The sequence below is a fragment of the Oncorhynchus masou genome, chromosome 10 (assembly GCF_036934945.1).
Source record: "Oncorhynchus masou masou isolate Uvic2021 chromosome 10, UVic_Omas_1.1, whole genome shotgun sequence".
In the NCBI taxonomy this organism is placed as follows: Eukaryota; Metazoa; Chordata; class Actinopteri; order Salmoniformes; family Salmonidae; genus Oncorhynchus; species Oncorhynchus masou.
The window spans coordinates 31,623,681-31,646,414 of record NC_088221.1 but is presented as its reverse complement, the minus strand read 5'-3'; the positions used below and the strand labels follow the sequence as shown (position 1 = coordinate 31,646,414).

Below are 22,734 nucleotides of genomic sequence, written 5' to 3'. Positions count from 1 at the left end.
TGTGCTTCTTTATATATATTTTCCTTTATTATTTTCCCCTAACCCTACCATCCATCCCCTAATTGGAGTAAACTAATGCACAACAACTCTTAGTCATCTAATCTTCTACTTCCAGCTTATACATACTATATACATTTTACTGACATAGTATAGTTTACAATTGTTATCTTTTGTTTGTTTGTAGTCCCATCCTTCAGCTCCACTCAAACCCTCCCATTTATCTCTGAAGACCATCGAGTTTTGATTTCTATTTGCCATATATTTTAACTGTGATGTGATGTTTCACAAACGTTCTGAACTTTCTGAACCCAATCTATAGATGATACATATTGTACATTAAATAAACATTTTTGCTAAGAGTATTATTATATTATTAATCGATTGATTATGACTTTTTAAAAATGACACAGCAGTGCTATTTGCAGAGTTAGCTCCGGGTAAATTTTGCAATTCTTCCGCCATTCCTGGAACTGTGACCAAAAACAACCTACATATGGACAGTACCAAAACAAATGATCTAATGATTCGGTTTCTTACTTCAGCAAAATCTGCAGAACTGGGATTGTTGTATCCCCCATATATATAACATTATATTGGTTGCAAGACTTTTGTATAATAATTTAAATTGAAAAACTGTTTTATTTGGTGTATTAGTTCATGGTTAGTTGAATGGTTATTTGTAAAAAACAAATAGTCTGACAAATGGTATTTGACAGAATTTTCAAATACTTATTTCAAATACTATTTTTAAACACCTGGGTTAAATGCATGGGAGTGTATATGCGTCAGCGTATTTGAGTATTTCAATAGACTTTCGAAGTGCATTTCCAAATACATTAAAATGTTCAACTACCTGTCTTTTCAAATAAAATATATCTGAATACTTACTTCAAATGTATATGAAAGTAATTGAGACACTTGAAATAGTATTTGAACCCAGGTCTGATGAAGAATCTGGCACAATACACAGTGGTAAAACAGTGGTCCTGGAGAGCCAAAGTGTGTGCAGGCTTTTGAACCAGCCTAGCACTAACAGTTGCCTCCGTTAGGGTTGGCATAGCAACTCACCTGCCGGTGGCGGGTTGTGATAGGCTGAGGCGCTCCATGACAGGCAGGTAGAGAGAATCAGGCATCTTGTCACTTCGACATGCCTCGATGCTCAGGTACTTAAATATGTGAACTTTGCCTTTCATGCAGATCTAGAAAACAGATCATCAATGGGTGAATTAGAGCAAGTAGATGACAGATACAAAAGTAGAAGGTACACAAATAGCAAAAACACACAGAGACATGCCTTATGATGAATGCTACACTGCTCAAAAAAATAAAGGGAACACTTAAACAACACAATGTAACTCCAAGTCAATCACACTTCTGTGAAATCAAACTGTCCACTTAGGAAGCAACACTGATTGACAATAAATGTCACATGCTGTTGGGAAAATGGAATAGGCAACAGGTGGAAATTATAGGCAATTAGCAAGACACCCCCAATAAAGGAGTGGTTCTGCAGGTGGGGACCCCAGACCACTTCTCAGTTCCTATGCTTCCTGGCTGATGTTTTGGTCACTTTTAAATACTGGCGGTCATTTCACTCTAGTGGTAGCATGAGACAGAGTCTACAACCCACACAAGTGGCTCAGCTAGTGCAGCTCATCCAGGATGGCACATCAATGCGAGCTGTGGCAAGAAGGTTTGCTGTGTCTGTCAGCGTAGTGTCCAGAGCATGGAGGCGCTACCAGGAGACAGGCCAGTACATCAGGAGACGTGGCGGAGGCCGTAGGAGGGCAGCAACCCAGCAGCAGGACCGCTATCTCCGCCTTTGTGCAAGGAGGAGCAGGAGGAGCACTGCCAGAGCCCTGCAAAATGACCTCCAGCAGGCCACAAATGTGCATGTGTCTGCTCAAACGGTCAGAAACAGACTCCATGAGGGTGGTATGAGGGCCCGACGTCCACAAGTTGGGGTTGTGCTTACAGCCCAACACCGTGCAGGACGTTTTTCATTTGCCAGAGAACACAAAGATTGGCAAATTCGCCACTGGCGCCCTGTGCTCTTCACATATGAAAGCAGGTCCACACTGAGCACATGTGACAGATGTGACACTCTGGAGACGCCGTGGAGAACGTTCTGCTGCCTGCAACATCCTCCAGCATGACCGGTTTGGCGGTGGGTCAGTCATGGTGTGGGGTGGCATTTCTTTGGGGGGGCCGCACAGCCCTCCATGTGCTCGCCAGAGGTAGCCTGACTGCCATTATGTACCGAAATGAGATCCTCAGATCCCTTGTGAGACCATATGCTGGTGCGGTTGGCCCTGGGTTCCTCCTAATGCAAGACAATGCTAGACCTCATGTGGCTGGAGTGTGTCAGCAGTTCCTGCAAGAGGAAGGCATTGATGCTATGGACTGGCCCGCCCGTTCCCCAGACCTGAATCCAATTGAGCACATCTGGGACATTGCACCACAGACTGTCCAGGAGTTGGCGGATGCTTTAGTCCAGGTCTGGGAGGAGATCCCTAAGGAGACCATCCGCCACTTCATCAGGAGCATGCCCAGGCGTTGTAGGGAGGTCATACAGGCACGTGGAGGCCACACACACTACTGAGCCTAATTTTGACTTGTTTTAAGGACATTACATCAAAGTTGGATCAGCCTGTAGTGTGCTTTTCCACTTTAATTTTGAGTGTGACTCCAAATCCAGACCTCCATGGGTTGATAAATTAGATTTCCATTGGTAATTTTCGTGTGATTTTGGTGTCAGCACATTCAACTATGTAAAGAAAAGTATTCAATAAGAATATTTCATTTATTCAGATCTAGGATGTGTTATTTTAGTGTTCCCTTTATTTTTTTGAGCAGTGTATATTCCATTGCTCCGTATGTCATGCCAAGCTGTGGAGACAGTCGTAGCCCTAGACTGACCTGTGCAGGGGGGCTCTGTAAGGGGTTGTTTTCCAGCTGTAGGTTCTGGAGCTGGGCCATCTTCCTGTAGCTCACTGGGATGGTAGACACCTTGTTACAGGAAAAGTCCAATTTCACCAGGGGAAGCTCCGCCAAGTCTGAGGGACAAACACACAGGCCCTAGAGTTAGAGGAGTAATTGTTGTGTGTGTGCATGTGTGTGTGTTTGTGCACTGGGATCATCAGACAGAACTTTTCCCCACTAGAAACCCAGAGCCCAGCAGAGGCAGCCCTGATACTTCAAGACTCCTTCACTGCCAAAGTTCAGCTAATGTGGACCTTGCCAAAAGTTAAAAATAAACTGGAGGAACGTATCCTAGGCGCTAAGCTCAGCACAAACCACTATGACCCAGTCAATATGAGAGAAGAAACATTGTTAGGAAACAGAAGAAAACCACAGACTTACATTGGAAAATACTGATAAAATAAATAACAGCTATTAGGCTGGGTGTAACTGGTGTAGCTTTGTCGTATCACATGCATTTTATGGGAAAAATGGGATAAAGTATTCCTGAAATCAGATAGAGAAAATAGACAGTGAGAGGTCAATGACAGAGAGTGAGAAAGAAAGAGTAACAGAGAAATAGTAACAAAGACAAAGCGAGAGAGTCTCAGCAATTCTGTGCCAGCAACACATTCCCCAAGAGGTCGTAATTCAAGCAAAACAATTATGACTTTATCTCTCTGACAACCTTTTATAATTAAAATCCCTCTGAGACGACAGAGGTAATCTTAGCTGGGAGGCCATGAAGGAGAGCCCCAAATATTATTTTTAAAACCAACCGGCAGAGTACACTACTTCTCTTAATTAGCTGAAATGAGAAAGACTCTCAAGGTCATCCCTCAGAATAACTTCTATGAGGGATTTTTTTTTACCATCATTCAGTATAAAAAGGGGGAAATCTCAACAATATTTTCAGGATCCATATCACCTACTGTATAGGTAACAACAACAAAAAAAACAAAGAAACATTTTTTGGCAGGTCAACTACAATAATTTTGTGCCTTGGTGGCTCAGGAAGGGGGTCTCTCCAAAATACATTTAAGGAATGATGCCCCAAAAGTTCAACAAACAATCTAAAACTCTATTTCCCAACATCCCCCATCCTCCCCAGGGCTCCAATCCCCTGTCTCCACTCCTGTCCTCCACCCATGGGAGTCGAGCCACCTGGCCAGATCCAGGCCCATCAATCAAACCCAGAGAGGGTAGATGGAGCATCTGCAGCATGATCAGAAATCACCGACTGTAAATCTACTACAGAGACGCAACCGGGGAAAATATGTAGGAAGAATGTTCAGAATAATACTCGTACACCATTCAGACAATGAGAGGTTGCCAGGTTCTGACAGACGACAGGCGGCATCTCAGGAACGTAGAGAGCTCTCCTGTCACATATACGTATTTTATTCTGAAGCAGTGTTTCCCAACTCCAGTCCTCCAGTACCCCCAACAGCACACCTTTTGTTGTAGCCCCGGTCAGGCACACCTGATTCAACTTGTCAACCTATCATCAAGCCCTCAATGAGTACACATTTTCTGAGGGCTACAACAAAAGTGTGTGCTGTTGGAAGTACTTGGGGACTGGAGTTGGGAAACACTGCTCTGCTAGACATCTCAATTCACAAAGACTAGTACTGCTCAATACCCCTGGGCCATGAGACATACCAGGAAACTGGATCATAGACATCTTAGACACAGATACAGTTATTGTAGATTTGTCTGGCTCTTATTTGGCTGGGCTTGCAATACAGCATGGAGTAGATTGATATTTCCTAGATGCACACGTGGACGTTTTCCTGTTCACAAGAGGTTAAACTCCTGTGAACAGAGGTTAAACTCACCTTCAGGAAGGACACAGAGCAGGTTCCTGCGGACGTTGAGTTCTCGGAGGGCCTTGAGTCGGCCGATGTGACGGGGCAGAGCAGTGATCTCATTACAGCTCACATCCTGTAGGGGGCACAACGCACAGCGTTAACTCAAACACATATCACTTTCTGGTGCATGTGCAGGATTTTGTTCTAGTCCTACACAAACACACCAGCTTTAAACTAATCAAGGTAATGATGAGCAGCAGATTAGTAGAATCAGGTGTGTTAGAGAAGGTCTGGTCTGTAAAACCAGTAGCTCTTTAGGAGGATGGTTGGTCACTCCTGGTGTACAGGAACTAAGGTAAGGGGTTTATATGGCTCATGACACATCCCTATTACAGCCACATTGCTTCCTATTCCACTGGTCTAGCCTGTCTCCTCACATGGAGTCAAACAAAGTCTCCCCTCCTCCCCTGTTTCCTGTTTACAGGCAGCTCTAGCTCCATTAGGGCTGGTTCCATTCATTTCACCCCTCAGTGAAGAACAGTACAGTTACGTAAGGCTAAGCTTGGCCAGGAACTCACACAGGAAACTAAGAGCTGAGTCTGACACTAGCATTTTTAGAGAGAGAGAGAGAGAGAGAGAGAGTCTTACCAGCTCCATGAGGCTCCTGAGCTGACCGATGGCCTCGGGTATACACACCAGCTTGTTGTTGCTGGCATTGAGGACTCGTAGGGGCAACCCACACAGGCAGGCTGGCAGAGCACACAGCTGGTTCCGACTGTGAACACACACAGCTATATATTACTACACACAGCCTGGGACAGCATGACGACTGACACTGAGAGATGCAGATCAGAGAGATGAACGGGATGTCCAGAGTGTCTACCATCTAGAGCTGACAAAGATCTATTCGGATGGAAACTTCAATAAAAGGTGTTAGATGAGATGTGTGTTGGACCTTATTCATGGATATATCCAATGGGAGGAAGACTTGTTAAGCAGCTTTTGTTTACATAGGAAAATAGACATTTTAATATTTTATAAACCAATTCAACTTAAGAGAGAAGGCAAAGAGCACTATCTGCATTGAATACCATTATGCAACACATTGTTACATAATGGTATTCATATTTACATTACACGAGTCAGTGAGTCAGTTTTTATGACTGTTTGTGTCTAGTGTAGTGTAAGAAACAGAATGCCCCATGGGGACAAACTACTCATTAGCTTTCCCATAAACACTTCCTCTCCCAGCACTGTACTGTACTTATGCAAAACATAAACACACACAACCTGAATCTCAATCTAGTTCAGTCCAGCATGACAAAACAGCCCCCAAACCCTCCAAAAACCCTTAATAAAAAGAGGATTGTGGTGTTCCCTCCCTGGCTTACACTAGCAGTTAGCCAAAATGCTTTAAAACAATCCAAGTTCTTTCGTAAACAGAGTAGAACACCTCCAAGCAGTTTAAACCTCTCATAAAACAGGCTTCTGGTGTACTGTCTCTGGCTTACAGCTGCAGTTAGCCAGCACACGGCAGGGGGTCGGTGGCTGGGAGAAAGACGTTTTAACATTGACAGAGCAGAGTATGAGCAGAGTGGTTTACAGATGACCCCAGAGAAAATAAGTTCTCCACTCCACATCAAAGGCTACAAATGACCCTGGAAATGACCCATCGGTACACACACAAACATGCGCTTTGTTCTTCTATCCCCGTGGAGACCGAAAATTGATTTACATGCAGAATCCTACTTTCCCTAAACCCTAACCCTAACCTAACCCTAAACCTCATTGTAACCCTAACCCTATCCCCTAAGCTTAAAATAGCCTTTGTCCTCATGGGGACATGGGAAATACCCCACGAGGGAGAATTTTCCTTGTTTTACTTGTGGGGACTTTAGGTCCTCTGACTCAGCACTGGCAGGAATATTCAGGAAATTTAATCAAATTGAGTTTATCCAGCTGTTCCCACACACACAGTGGGTTACTGTGTGTGTGTGTGTGTGTGTGTGTGTGTGTGTGTGTGTGTGTGTGTGTGTGTGTGTGTGTGTGTGTGTGTGTGTGTGTTTGCTGTGGGTTCCTGTGTGTATGTTTGCGTGTGTGCCTGCATGCTTTCAAGTTTGCATGCATGTGTAGTGTTGCATCATATCTAGCTATATCACTGTGCAGTCCAGGGGCTTGCCAAAGGCTCCACAGAGCCAGAGATGTCAAACACGGTCTCCGTCTCTGATCCAAGAGATTACAGACGGAATGAGAATGTATAGACAACACTGGCTGAATCCAATAAAGTTAGCTAAGTGTGAGGGTCTGAACTCAAAAAGATAAAGCTTACGTCATAGTGTACACAGACATTTCAACTTTGCAGCCTTCTTCAATGTGTAGGTAAAAAAATAGTTTTCATCCAAAACAGCATTAGCTAGCGTTAGCTAACTATGTTAGCGGAATGCAACCCCTGTGGAGTAGCAACATAATAAAACACACAGGCCAAGAGAGAGGAGCTAGGAGCTGTCAGCTAGGACCACACAAGAACCACATCACATCATTAGGCAAAAACACAATCATAAGGAGCACACACTACACTCCCACTACAATGTACTGGAGCTAGCACAACAGCACAAGCTAAAGCAATAGAGCAACAAGCTAGCATTACAATAGTTCACAATAAAAGCTAACTGACTAAATAAAAGCTGACAGAATGAAAGAACATCACACTAAAATGCAGCAATAGAAATCAGCAAACAGCCTTCATCTCATTTCCTAGACAACTTCAAAAAAAGGTAGCTGTTTTTTTCACAAGTGCCAAAGCTCTATCTACACTAGTGGTCTAGATACTGTAGTTACCACCAACTGAACTTTGCTCTTCCCGGGGGATATCCCTTAAGTAGACCAATGGTCTCTTGAGTCTTCTCAAGTATCTCATGTGGATAGGGCAAGCACCCCTAGTGGTCCAAGTACCCCTGGTTGTCCAAGCACCCCTGGTTGTCCTAGTACCCCTGGTTGTCCTAGTACCCCTGGTTGTCCTAGCACCCCTGGTTGTCCTAGTACCCCTGGTTGTCCGAGCACCTCTGGTTGTCCGAGCACCCCTGGTTGTCCTAGCACCCCTGGTTGTCCTAGTACCCCTGGTTGGGAACCACTGATCTAGACAACAAAGAGCTTTCATTCTCTTTCCAGCATGATACAGGCCAGGAACAGAACCATCCTAAAAATAAAGCAGTCCTTTTTATGTGTTCTTGGTGCAGACATGGAGAGCGTTCTCTATTTCCTGTTTTGACTGCGATATGAAAAGCTACACATTTAAATCTGACTATCTGTCGGTGTCTCCATGGCATCCAATAACATTCCTGTCTAGTGGTGTAAAACACATCCCTGGTGCTGTCACTGGGGCACTCACGTCACATTATACTCAGACACACACGCATGCACTACATCAGCTACCGCCAACTGAGGCTCAGTGAAGATAAACTAGATTTCCTCTCCCTTCAGGTGTAGCATTTAGATAACTAATTAAATTAATCACTTATTAAATTACTAATTAACTTAACCTGAGCAATATGACCGCAACACAACATGAAAATATTTATGCATGAGTCTGTCTGTCTGTCTGTCTGTCTGTCTGTCTGTCTGTCTGTCTGAGAGATATGACTAACGCACTTGCCTCAGTTACACGGTGGTGTGAGCATGAATGAAGAGATTAGAGACATGAAGTACATAGACTACTGAGCTTGTCTCAGGTTGATGATGCATACAGCCGGCAGTAAAAAACAGGTTAGCACTGACATGATGACTCTTCCTCTCTCCCTATATGTCTCGCTCTCCCTCTCCCTACATATCTGTCTCTCTCTCTCTCCCTCTGCCCTTCTTTCTCTCTCGCTCACTCTCTCATTTTCTATCTCTCTCTCTGTCACTAGCTAGATAAAGAAGGAGTGGACACTGGAGAAAGTTAGAATGAAAAAGTTAGAGTGACCTGGGTATGAGATCATAGCGTATTACACAAACACAGACAGACAGGATGTGTTGTTGCCTTATGGTCCTGCCATGAGGATGGAAGTCATGACATCAGCCCGTTGAGAGGTGTCGTGATGCGGAAGGCTAACTAGCATGTCGGCCCTGGGGAACAGTTGGCACCAAACACCTGGGTCTTAACAAGCCCTGGGCCAAACTGACACCTGCTAACTGTTAACCCTCTGCTGCCTATCAAATATCAACTGACATCTAATGTATTTAACCCATTACTGAACCAATAATGGCACCTCATAGGGATATCTGCGCAAACACAACTTTAAGGATCAACCACTGATATTCAGCAACTCTTGGAAAAAGATTGGAGGTGTTTCTAATAACATTGAAAACGAATGTGTTTCTCACTCAACACAGTCACCTGTTAACAGTAGGTCCAAGTCTTACCTGAGGTTTAAGGAGGTGAGTGACTGTAGGTTGATGATGGTGTCAGGAATAGTTTTGATACAGTTGTGATATAGGTTCAGCGATTCCAAGGCGACCAGGTGACACACCTCCGAGGGGACCTCTGCCAAACGATTCCTTGACAGGTCTGACGAGAGAGGGAGAGAGAGAAAGAAATAGGAAGAAGAGAAAGATATCACCTGCAGATGTATACTAGTGCCACTAGGTGTCTCTCTCCCAAGCTCAGTACCTCCATACAACCCAGTTCACCAACAGGGAGAGAATAGCCTTGGAGGGGGACTGAGCTAAACTGTACAAGGCTACAGGTGAGCACAAGACTTCCTGTATTCTTGGCTACGGTCTCACAACAGCGAATAACAGTGATATCAGTTAGCTACTATGTTCACTGTTCAGATTAGCTCCGCTCCACTGCTGCCCATTGTTCCACGGTGATTTAGTGAATTCAACTGTGATGTCCTAAAACGCTCACGTCTATAAGGAAGCCTGTATGACGTCACAGACACCACAATGGAAGGAAGTTCAGTTAAAAACAGCAACACTCAGAATCAAAATGCTACTCATAGTTGATCTTCCGTTCAAGGAAAACAGCTTCAGTGTGACTCAAAGGCCTGCTAGCACTAGTAGCGCTGAATGGAAATAATGAGGACTGAGGCCTGAAAATAACATCACAATGTGTGTGAGTGTGCGTGTGTGCTTATATGTGTGTAGTATCTGTGTATCACAGGAGGCTGCTGAGGGGAGGATGGCTCATAATAATGGCAGGAACGGAGCGAATGGAAAGGCATCTAACACCTGGAAACGGAGTTTGATGTATTTGATACCATTCCACTGATTCTGATCCAGTCATTAACACAAGCCCGTTCTCCCCAATTAAGGTGCCAACCTCCTGTGGTGTGTATTTATAAAGACAAATCACCTATAGTGAATCTAGCATCAGATTACGACCACCTCATACTACACATCGAATGAGAGACAGCTCCTGTTACGCTACAACAACATTAACACCTTGGATGTTACCTGAGGGTGGCTTGGTATGGGTATGACAGACAGATTAAGGCTCAAACTGAGACACATATTGGGGTGTGGGGACGGGTGTGTGTGTGTGTGTTTTTGCGGGGCAGGCATTATGGGCGACACAATGGTCATGTGATGCAGCACTGATGATAACATGGCCTAGGGCAAATCCCCCCAGGGTCAATCCCGACCTCAGCTACCCCAGACTGAAGTGTTTCCAGAAAGCAGACTTTTACATCTCTCTCTCTCTCTCTCTCTCTCTCTCTCTCTCTCTCTCTCTCTCTCTCTCTCTCTTATTTCCGCTGAACCGCATCTCCCCGTGAAACAGAGAACCAACAACCCCTCCACCATCCCTCCTCATTTCCTACCTCCCACTCTCTCCTCCCTCTTTCTTGCTATCCATCGCTTTCACAAGCTCTGTCTCCCTCATTTACCCTCTCTCCATCTCTCCCTGCAGAGTTAGCCATCAACCCTCACACACTCCGTCAGCACATAGTTTAAATACATAGGCACACATAGGGGCCTAGTTAGTTTTAGACCTACAGTATATACTTACTTACGCAGACAGACACACTCAAACACAAATGTGTTTTGAAAGTGTGTGTGTAATGTCTGAAACACACAGAAGCCAATCAGTCAATACACAGCATGCTGAAAACTTCCCGAGAACCAGTACAGGAAATTAAGTGAAGGGAACAATAATCCCCATGGGATGGATTCACCCTTAACACCATAGCTATACAATCAGATGGGCAGACACGTATACATGTAGCCTACACAAAGCCACGCAGACAGATATCCTGGTTAAAAGGTATAATACAAGGTGTGTGATGGAGAGGAAGCAGTGTGTGTGTAGGCAGTAAACAGTGTCATTATGAGTTATCAGAGACCAGACCTCTTTCACTAACATCTCCCTACAGAGAGCACTCAGAAACATGTTGCTTTACATTATTTCCACTCCTCCTTTATGTGAGACATCTGTAATGTCTTTATTCTTTTGGAACTTCTGTGTAATGTTTACTGATCATTTTTGTTTATTTCACTTTTGTATAATATCACAAGAAATTTGTGAGTGGTTGAAAAACTAGTTTTAATGATTCCAATCTGTATATATATATTTTTCCCATCGATAAGATAATTATCACGATATTAATCAAATAATGTTTAAAAAGATGCATTTCTGCTTCAGACTCAAGAATGCCTGAACAAACCAAAAGCTTTAATGTTTCTTATTTAATGTCAGAAGTAGAACTCACAGATAACATTTTAACTCCACTTTTGTTTAAGCTGTAAACCCTTACAAGTCATGAGCAAGAAATAAATAAATAAATAGAGCAAGTCAATACGCATTAGAACTGTTAGCCTAATGGCACATCACCGTTTATGTTGGGGTAGTTGAGCCTAATGGCACATCACAGTTTATGTTAGGGTAGTTGAGCCTAATGGCACATCACAGTTTATGTTAGGGTAGTTGAGCCTAATGGCACATCACAGTTTATGTTAGGGTAGTTGAGCCTAATGGCACATCACAGTTTATGTTGGGTAGTTGAGCCTAATGGCACATCACAGTTTATGTTGGGGTAGTTGAGCCTAATGGCACATCACAGTTTATGTTGGGGTAGTTGAGCCTAATGGCACATCACAGTTTATGTTAGGGGTAGTTGAGCCTAATGGCACATCACAGTTTATGTTGGGGTAGTTGAGCCTAATGGCACATCACAGTTTATGTTGGGGTAGTTGAGCCTAATGGCACATCACCGTTTATGTTGGGGTAGTTGAGCCTAATGGCACATCACCGTTTATGTTGGGGTAGTTGAGCCTAATGGCACATCACAGTTTATGTTGGGGTAGTTGAGCCTAATGGCACATCACAGTTTATGTTGGGGTAGTTGAGCCTAATGGCACATCACCGTTTATGTTGGGGTAGTTGAGCCTAATGGCACATCACAGTTTATGTTGGGGTAGTTGAGCCTAATGGCACATCACCGTTTATGTTGGGGTAGTTGAGCCTAATGGCACATCACAGTTTATGTTGGGGTAGTTGAGCCTAATGGCACATCACCGTTTATGTTGGGGTAGTTGAGCCTAATGGCACATCACAGTTTATGTTGGGGTAGTTGAGCCTAAAGGCACATCACAGTTTATGTTGGGGTAGTTGAGCCTAATGGCACATCACAGTTTATGTTGGGGTAGTTGAGCCTAATGGCACATCACAGTTTATGTTGGGGTAGTTGAGCCTAATGGCACATCACAGTTTATGTTGGGGTAGTTGAGCCTAATGGCACATCACCGTTTATGTTGGGGTAGTTGAGCCTAATGGCACATCACAGTTTATGTTGGGGTAGTTGAGCCTAATGGCACATCACCGTTTATGTTGGGGTAGTTGAGCCTAATGGCACATTACCGTTTATGTTGGGGTAGTTGAGCCTAATGGCACATCACCTTTGAAGTTTGGGTAGTTGTTGTCTTACAAGCAAGAAAGACAAGTCTGTCTACGGTCTCAGGCTTTAAAACTGCCCTATGGCAGGTCACTATGTTGGGGTGGGCAGGAATGCACAGGTAGCGCTTTGCCATGTGACTGACTTTGGGAAAGTTCTTTGGGTGGATCTTCCACCAGTCCAGTAGATTGGTTTCACTGTCAGCATCAGGAGACTGAAGGGCTTTTTGAAAAAACTGCCCAGTGACTTTCTCTTTTTACCTGTCAGTTGTGGTGAAGCAGCAGCAATGTCTTCCTGTGCTGGGCTTGGGTTTTCATGTCCCTCATTGACCATTTCTGAGACAGCTCTTGCTTATATGTGGCCCACCTTCTCCTCTTTGATGTAATGTGTTTTAAACCGAGGGTCGACCAATGAGGCCATGTCCAGGAGGTCATCTGTGGCTAGATCATCATATTTCTCATTCAGATAGTCCATGACTATCGTTTTGATGGTTTGGGTGAGCTCTGTTTCACCATCATCAGGTTTCATGACCTCTGTATTGAACAGGTGTAGTACTGGCTTTAGGTAAGACACACTGACATAAGACTCACCCGACAGAGCATCTGTGAATTCTAGTAGTGGGGTCAATGCCTGGTTGATGGACTCAAGAACATCTATATCTGTATAAGTGGGAGCTAAGTGCCAGGTCTTGTTGTCACTGGACAAGACCTGTGAAATGGCTTTCTCCTACTCCAGTACTCTTTGCACCATCTTTTGACGTGATCCCCACCTGGTTGGCGACTCTGTCACCAACTTGTTCTTGGGTAGGTTGTGTTCTTTTTGAGCAACTGCCAGGTCTCTCTTCTTTTTCCACCAATAGGAAAAGGCACCTACCACTTTCTTACATACTCCAAATGCTCGATCCACCCATTTGTCTCTACCCACTCTCTCTAAGAGAAATCAAGAGATATTAATAAATTAAAAAAATCACAATAATGCCTTTAGTTATGTACAAATATAATATCTAACTTAATCAGTTGATGGGAGAAAAAAAATCACATTTAGTTCACTCTAACCAATCACTTCAATATACACAATTGACAAGGTTACTTACCAATGGCCAAGTGCAGACAATGTCCAAAACATTGTAGTCGGGTCCATTTGTTGATTTGAGTGGACTTCACCACGTTCACACCACTATCCTTTGTGATGCAGACCTGTCTGCCTTGACTGAGTCCCCAGGAGGCGAGAGCGTCAATGAGCCCCTCTGCTATAGCTTCAGTTGAACCCTTTTTATCAATATTTTCTTTGTTGGAAGCTGCTCCTTCTCCATGGCTATCAGTACCACTGTTTTCGCCTACATCACTCATTTTTCGTGGTTAATATTGGTGACTCCATCACTCGAGGTGGTAAGTGGTTTTTAGTGGGCGTATAACTCTCCACGTGCATATTGTCACTTCTCCGCACGTTCCTTCTGGGTCACAGAGGTGAAATGGACTGCTGTACCTAATTATTCTATATCGACATTATTGAAAATGAATCTAAAAGGTTTTTATATTGTTAGAGGGAAGTAATTACCTCGATAATCATTGATATTGATTTATCGCCCAGCCCTACCCAACCCCCACTATTACACCCGCCCAAACCCCATCCTGCGACCTAAGAGGTATATATCAGATGCTCAACATGCTCTACTCACATCTACTGTGATGGTCCGGGCCTAAACCATGCAAAAACAACACTAGACATTATGGAACAGAAAGCTTTTACTATCTCATCCTGGAATATACAAGGCCTGAGGTCATCTGCCTTTGGCCTAAAGAGTAGGAACACAGACTTCATCAAAGAAATAGGAAATTCAGACATTGTCATCCTACAAGAAAAATGGTATAAAGGAGACAGGCCCACTGGTTGCCCTCTAGGTTACAGAGAGCTGCTAGTCCCAACCACCACCCTACCAGGTGTGAAACAGGGAAGAGACTCAGGGCGTATGCTAATTTGGCATAGAGCAGACCTAACACACACTATTAAATTAGTCAAAAGAGGAACATTCTACAGAAATTAATAAGGAAATGATCTCAACAGAGAAAAATGTCCTTGTGTGCTAAATATATCCAATAGAATCTAATGATGACAGCTTCTAAATCCTAGAGGGGGAGATCAACAATTTTCAGGCTCAGGGACATGTACTAGTTAGTCTGTGGTGACCTAAATGCCAGAACTGGACAAGAACCCAACACCCTCAGCGGGACAAACACCTACCTGGAGGTGACAGCATTCCTTCCCCCATATACCCCCCTAGAGCGTTCACAGTCAGACCACTGACACTCCTATCAGATCACAGCAAAATCACACTAATTGAACAGAGCTATGCTCAAATCACAATACATAAAAGCCAAAGGAACTGAATAATATTGAGAAATGCTATAGATGGAAGGAAAATAGTGTGGAAAACGACCTAAAAAACATTAGGCAACAACAAATTCAATCCCTTCTAGACAATTCCCTGGACAAAGGTTTCACTATAATAGTGAAGGTGTAAACTTGGCAGTAGAATGCTTTCAAGCAGACAACCTAAGAAAATGAACATCAATGACAAATAGTTTGATGTATAATGCAAAAACCTAAGAAAGAAATTGAGAAACCTATCCAACCAAAAACATAGAGACCTAGAAAACCTGAGCCTACACCTTCACTATGGTGAATCACTAAAAACAATACAGAAAAATATTACGGAGGAAAAAAGGAGCAGTACGTCAGAAATCAGCTCAATGTAACTGAAGAATTCATAGAATTGAACCACTTCTGGGAAAATGGAAAACTCTAAACAAACAACAACACAAAGCGCTACCTATCCAAAACGGAGATGCATGGATAAACCACTTCTCCAATCATTTTGGCTCTATAACAAAGAACAAACAGCAAAAACATATACATGATCAAATGCAAATCTTAGAATCAACTATTAAAGACTACCAGAACCCACTGGATTCTCTAATTCCATTGAATGAACTACAAAATAAATGACAAACCCCCCAACCCAAAATGCCTGATGGTATCCTGAATGAAATTATAAAATATATAGACCACAAATTCCAATTGGCTATACTCTTTAACTTTTTATGGCTGCAGGGGCAGTTTGAGTAGCTTGGATGAAAAGTGCCCATATCAAACGGCCTGCTCCTCAGTCATAGTTGCTAATATTTGCATATTATTATTAGTATTGGAAGAAAACACTCTGAAGTTTCTAAAACTGTTTGAATGATGTCTGTGAGTATAACAGAACTCACATTGGCAGGCAAAATCCTGAGTTGAAATCAAAACAGTAAGTCAGAAATCTGAGCCTGTATGTATTCACCAGAGTCCCCAATGAAATCCCCTTGAGATATGAATGATGTTGCACTGCCTATGGGTTCCACTAGATGTCAACCATCAATAGAAATTATAATGAGGCTGCTATGTTGTTGTGGGAGTGAATGAGAGCAGAATATATCAGATGTCCATCAAGCAGCCATTTTGTGATCGCACTTTTTCCTCATGGTAGTCACTTGCGTTCCATTGCTCACGAAGGCAAGAAGGAATACTCCGGTTGGAACTTGATTGAAGCTATATGTTAAAAACATCCTAATGATTGATTCTGTACTTAGTTTGAAATGTTTCTTCGACCGGTAATATCACTTTTTGAAGTTTTTGCCCGATATATAACGCTGACCAGAATTAGCGTTTGGATATGTATACCAAACGCGCTAACAAAAGAAAGTATTTGGACATAAATAATGGACATTTTCAAACAAAACAAACATTTATTGTGGACCTGGGATTCCTGGAGTGCTTTCTGATGTAGATCATCAAAGGTAAGGGAATAGTTATCCTGTAATTTGTTGTTTATGTTGATGCCATCTTTGCGGCTGTGGTGTTTTTACTTTTGAGCGCCGTCTCAGATTATTGCATGCGTTTCTTTTTCCGTAAAGTTTTTTTAAAAATCTGACACAGCGGTTGCATTAAGGAGAGGTGTATATATATAATTCCATGTGTATGACTTGTATTATCATCTACATTTATGCATTTCTGTTGAATGATGTGGCTATGCAAAATCACTTGATGTTTTTGGAACTAGTGAATCTAACGCGCCAATGTAAACTCAGATTTTTTTTATACATAAATAGGAACTTTATCAAACAAAACATGCATGTGTTCAACCTTCCCAAGTTCTCTCACGTCACCCCTCTCCTCCGCTCTCTCCACTGGCTTCCAGTTGAAGCTCGCATCCGCTACAAGACCATGGTGCTTGCCTACGGAGCTGTGAGGGGAACGGCACCGCAGTACCTCCAGGCTCTGATCAGGCCCTACACCCAAACAAGGGCACTGCGTTCATCCACCTCTGGCCTGCTCGCCTCCCTACCACTGAGGAAGTACAGTTCCCGCTCAGCCCAGTCAAAACTGTTCGCTGCTCTGGCCCCCCAATGGTGGAACAAACTCCCTCACGACGCCAGGACAGCGGAGTCAATCACCACCTTCCGGAGACACCTGAAACCCCACCTCTTCAAGGAATACCTAGGATAGGATAAGTAATCCTTCTCACCCCCCCCCCGCCCCCTTAATGATTTAGATGCACTATTGTAAAGTGGCGGTTCCACTGGATGTCCGAAGGTGAATTCACCAATTTGTAAGTCGCTCTGGATAAGAGCGTCTGCTAAATGACTTAAATGTAAATGTATATATGTAAATGTCTAACATGAAGTCCTATGAGTGTCATCTGATGAAGATAATTCAAGGTTAGTGATTAATTTTATCTTTATTTCTGTTTTTTTGTGAATGCTATATTTTGCTGGAAAATAGCTGTGCTTATTGTGGTTTGGTGGAGACCTAACATAATCGTTTGTAGTGCTTTCGCTGAAAAGCCTATTTGAAATCGGACACTTTGGTGGGATTAACAACGAGAATAGCTTTAAAATGATATAAGACACATGTTTTAGGATTTGTAATTATGAGATTTCTGTGGTTTGAATTTGGCGCCCTCTATTTTCACTGGTAGTTGTCATATCGTTCCCGGTATCGGGATTGCAGCCATAACAGGTTACCATCATCCTCAGCTCTGACATCTTCCACGATATTTGGAACAAAGGACTGATCGCCCCAATCAACAAAAGTGGAGACAAATTTGACCCCAATAACTACCAGGGGATATGCGTCAACAGCAACCTTGGGGCAATCCTCAGCATTCTCATTAACAGCAGACTCGTACATTTCTTCAGCAAAAACAATGTACTGAGCAAGTGTCAAATTGGCTTTTTACCAAACTACCGTACAACAGCCCACGTATTCCCCCTGCACACCCTAATTGACAAACAAACCAAAACAAAGGCAGTCTTCTCATGCTTTGTTGATTTCAAAAAAGCTTTCAACTCAATCTGGCATGAGGGTCTGCTATCCTCCACCAAATTTCAGTGGGTGCGAGACCTGGAGAGGGCTACAAGCCACAGTGTCTCGCACCCACTATGAGATTTGGTGGAGGATCGGTGATGATCTGGGGGTGCTTCCGCAAGGCTTTAATCGGGCAGATTTGTCTTTGTGAATGACGCATGAATTAAGCCACGTGTACAAGGTTGTCCTGGAAGAAAACTTGCTTCCTTCTGCTCTGACAATGTTCCCCAAATCTGAGGATTGTTTTCTCCAGCAGGACAATGCCACACAGCCAGGTCAATCAAGGTGTGGATGGAGGACCACTAGATCAAGACCCTGTCATGGCCAGCCCAATCTCCAGACCTGAACCCCATTAAAAAATACTGGAATGTGATCAAGAGGAAGATGGACGGTCACAAGCCATCAAACAAAGCCTGAGCTGCTTGAATATTTGCGACATGAGTGGCATAAAGTCACCCAACATCAATGCGAAAGACTGGTGGAGAGTATGCCAAGACGCATGAAAGCTGTGATTAAAAATCAGGGTTATTCCACCCAATATTGATTTGTGAACTCTTCCTAAGTTAAAACATTAGTATTGTGTTGTTTAAAAATGAATATGAACTTATTTTCTTTGCATTATTTGAGGTCTGACAACACTGCATCTTTTTTTTGTTATTTTGACCAGTTGTGATTTTCTGCAAATAAATGCTCTAAATTACAATATTTTTAAATGGAATTTGGGAGAAATGTTGTCAGTCAGTAGTTTATAGAATAAAACAAAAAAAATATTTTACCCAAACACATACCTATAAATAGTCAAACCAGAGAAACGGATCATTTTTCAGTGGTCTCTCAATTATTTCCAGAGCTGTAGATCAATGAATTGGCGAGGGCACAAGAACAGTCTGCAGAACCTGGCCTCACCCTATTAGAATCTGAAGTCAAATGTCTACTGTTTGCCAATGATCTGGTGCCTCTGTCCCCAACCAAGGAGGGCCTACAGCAGCACCGAGATCTTCTGCACATATTCTGTCAGACCTGGGCCCTGACAGTAAATCTCAGTAAGACTGTTACGGATACAGTTATCCTGTGTGTGTATCCTGTGTGTGTGTTTCTTTTCTCTCCTTCTCCCCTCACAGGTGAAAATCATCACTCCCCAATCAATCATCAATCAGAAGACACACCTCCTCATATTTCCTAAACCTATCACAGTTCTTTCCCCATGGTTTAAAAACCCCATCATTTGTTTGTTCTAGAGCTCAGCTCAAGCTCAATCTCTCTGTAAATGCCATGTCTGTAGGTCTCTGTGTTTCACTCTCGCTTTGTGTCGTAACCTCTCTTTTGTTTAAGCACCTCATAGCACTTTGTCATCACCTGTGAGTATTGTTTTTGGTTATGGTGTTTGTGTTTGATTGCTGGTGGAAAAGGGGGAAACCAAGACAAGTCGCCCATGGGCATACACTACCCGTAGGTGAACTTTGTTAAATACACTAGTTAGAACTGGGCGGACCACCCGCTGTATTTTTGGTTAGTTAGTTAGCTGTTGTTAAAGTAGGCTAGTCTAGCTTAGGGGTGTTTTTGAATACTTATTGTTTCTTTCCTTGGGTCCAGCTCAGCCCCTTTTTCCTGCTCCCCCCATTACCGTGTGTTTATAAATAAACCTAGAGTTTGACGGTAGATTTCAGTTGTCGTGCTTATTTCGTTCACACTTTTCCTTTGTCACAATAATAATTTGCATGAGTTATGTTACGAGTCTCATTACCATCCCCCCTAGACTGTCGGGCCAAAAGGGATTCGTAACAAAGACTAAAATAATGGTGTTCCAAAAAAGGTCCAGTTGTCAGGACACCATTGCCCTAGGGCACACAGAAAAACTATACATACCTCGGCCTAAACATCAGCGCCACAGGTACCTTCACAAAGCTGTGAACGATTTGAGAGACAAGGCAAGAAGGGTCTTCTATGCCATCAAAAGGAACATAAAATTGGACATCCCAATTAGGATCTGGCAAAAAAATATGTGAATCAGTTACTTTGCCCTTCATGGTTGTGAGGTCTGGGGTCTGCTCACCAACTCTGCATGCAGAATTCTACAAAAATATCATCTGCGTACAACGTAAAACACAAAATAATGCATGCAGAGAAGAATTCGGCCGATACCCGCTAATTATCAAATCCAGAAAAGAAGTTAAATTCTACAACCACCTAAAGGGAAGTGATTCCCAAACCTTCCATAACAAAGCCATTACCGACCTGGAGAAGAGCCCCCTCCGCAACACAATCAGACCCAACCAGAGTGAGAAAACAAAAAGATAATGCCTTGACACATTGGAAAGCATTTACAAAAAACAGAGCAAACTAGAACGTTATTTGGCCCTAAACAGAGAGTACCCCGTGCCAGAATACCTGACTACCATGACTGACCCAAAATTAAAGAAATCTTTGACTATGTACAAACTCAGTGAGCATAGCCTTGCTATTGAGAAAGGCTGCCGATGGCAACCTGGCTCTCGAGAAGACAGGCTATGTGCACACTGCCCACAAAATGGAAACTTAGCTGCACTTTCTAATCTCCTGCCAAATGTATGACCATAGAGAAACATATTTCCCTCAGATTACACAGACCTACAAATCGAAAACAAATCCAATTTTGATTAACTCCCATATCTCCTGGGTGAAATACCACAATGTGCAATCACAGCAGCAAGATTTGTGACCTGTTGCCACAAGAAAAGGGCAACTAGTGAAGACCAACAATTTTAAATACAACCTATATTTATGTTTTTATTTTCCCTATTTGAACTATTCCCTATTTGAACTATTTGAACATCATTACAACACTGTATATATTAATATTTTGGGACTTTTGTGAGTGTAATGTTAACTGTTCATTATTTCACTTTTGTTTATTATCTATTTCACTTGCTTTGGCAATGGAAACATTTGTTTCCAATGCCAATAAAGCCCCTTAAATATAATTTGAATTGAATGAGAGAGGAGAGAGAGTCTGTACTTGTGTGTGTGATCCAGCACACTCATAGGCATGGAACCAAATCAAATCCATTTTTATTTGTCACATACACATGGTTAACAGATGTTAATGCGAGTGTAGCGAAATGCTTGTGCTTCTAGTTCCGACCGTGCAGTAATATCTAACAAGTAATCTGAACTAACAACTCCACAACAACTACCTTATACACACACAAGTGTAAAGGAATGAATAAGAATATGTACATAAAAATATATGAATGAGTGATGGCCGAACAGCATAGGCAAGATGCAGTAGATGGTATAGAGTACAGTATATACATATGAGATGAGTAATGTTGGGTATGTAAATATTATATAAAGTGGCATTGTTTAAAGTGGCTAATGATACACATCTGTGTGGGAGAGGAGAGAAAACGGTAAGAGGGGCAGAGCGAAAAAGACGATAGCGGGCTGACTGCTGTATGCTACAGTATCTGTGTCTAAAGAACCACAGTCTCCATCAGCACAGAGAGAGAGGGAGAGAGACAGCACACACACCGCTGATTGTTGGATGGGGAAATAGAAGGAGAGGAGAAGCACAAATGAGATGGACAGGTGGATGTGAAGGGGTAAATCACTGTGCCTCAAGGTGGTCTTCTAGTCTGACACCCGTGACCTAAATATACCCTCCTCCCCCACACACACACAACAGGTTGTCCGTTAGCCGGTGATAGCTAGCACTTGGCCGATCAACAAAAATTGAAAAGCTGATGAATAAAATTGCCGCTTGCGAATTGTCTGGGAGCAGAAGAAAAACTCGCATTGTGAAATAATACTGATGGAATTGAGGGAAATACCAGTCGATGTAAAAACGTTTGACTGGTCATGCTTATTAGTCTATAGGTTAATTTGCATAATTTAGTGGAATTAAATTGGCACGTTTGTACAGTATATTGTACAGTATAAGGCCTATGTTATTTATCATCACATGCTGCTGCTACTGCATCTCAAACAGGAAGGCAGGCTTCATCAGCGCATCACATTTCACCATATCCATGGAAGCAATTATTTTATATAAACTTTCTTTCATTGTCCAGTAGCCAATTGCATAATCCTAGTCATATTAGCAACCCATGCTAGTTGTTGCATATTAGATCTCCCCTCTCTCTAAATTTCTAACAGATATTTTCATCTCTGTAACATGAAACCGCTCACATGTTCGATAAGCTTTTAACAATTTTTTCCCCACTAATTGCATTACGTAACGAACATTCGCGTATAGCCTACTGCCTTGTGTGCATTGCTTCCCTTATAATGTGAAGAAATAATAGTTTATCGACATTTTAAGCTTTCTAATCTCTTGCATCAGACTCATTGCTCTTTACAGGTTTTTATGTAGCCTTGGTCTACTGGTTGTACACATTTGGGATCTATCGTCCCACAACTGTCCCAGAGTCTGTTTGGAACAGGCTATTTCTTTCTAGACAAGCGGACCAATAGAATAGGTTAACATTTCTACTATGGGGGATAGAGGATTGGTATAGGCTAGTATTGTTGCTGTTCGTTACTGGTCTTATTGGCTGAGGAAAAGTAAATGTGGACAGTTATTCTAACATCTTCAAAGTGCACTTCAGAATTCAGTAAGAAGGACCGCACATTGTTGCATCCTCGACTTGCCTGTTCTGTTAATATGAACTACCATCATCTAAATGTGATTTCTGCCATTCTGAGCACAG

At 42.7% G+C, this 22,734-nt stretch overlaps 1 protein-coding gene across 1 annotated transcript in view; it reads right to left on the bottom strand.

Annotated features, from left to right (window-relative positions):
- Positions 1–22,734, bottom strand: part of LOC135547524 (leucine-rich repeat and calponin homology domain-containing protein 1-like) — a 98,714-nt gene that overhangs the window by 38,590 nt on the left and 37,390 nt on the right. The window contains exons 2-6 of the mRNA XM_064976601.1: positions 9,174–9,318; positions 5,421–5,547; positions 4,800–4,905; positions 2,920–3,056; positions 1,069–1,199 (exon numbers count right to left, since the gene is read on the bottom strand). Coding sequence (XP_064832673.1) covers positions 1,069–1,199; positions 2,920–3,056; positions 4,800–4,905; positions 5,421–5,547; positions 9,174–9,318 — 646 coding nt within the window. The remainder of the gene's footprint in view (positions 1–1,068; positions 1,200–2,919; positions 3,057–4,799; positions 4,906–5,420; positions 5,548–9,173; positions 9,319–22,734) is intronic.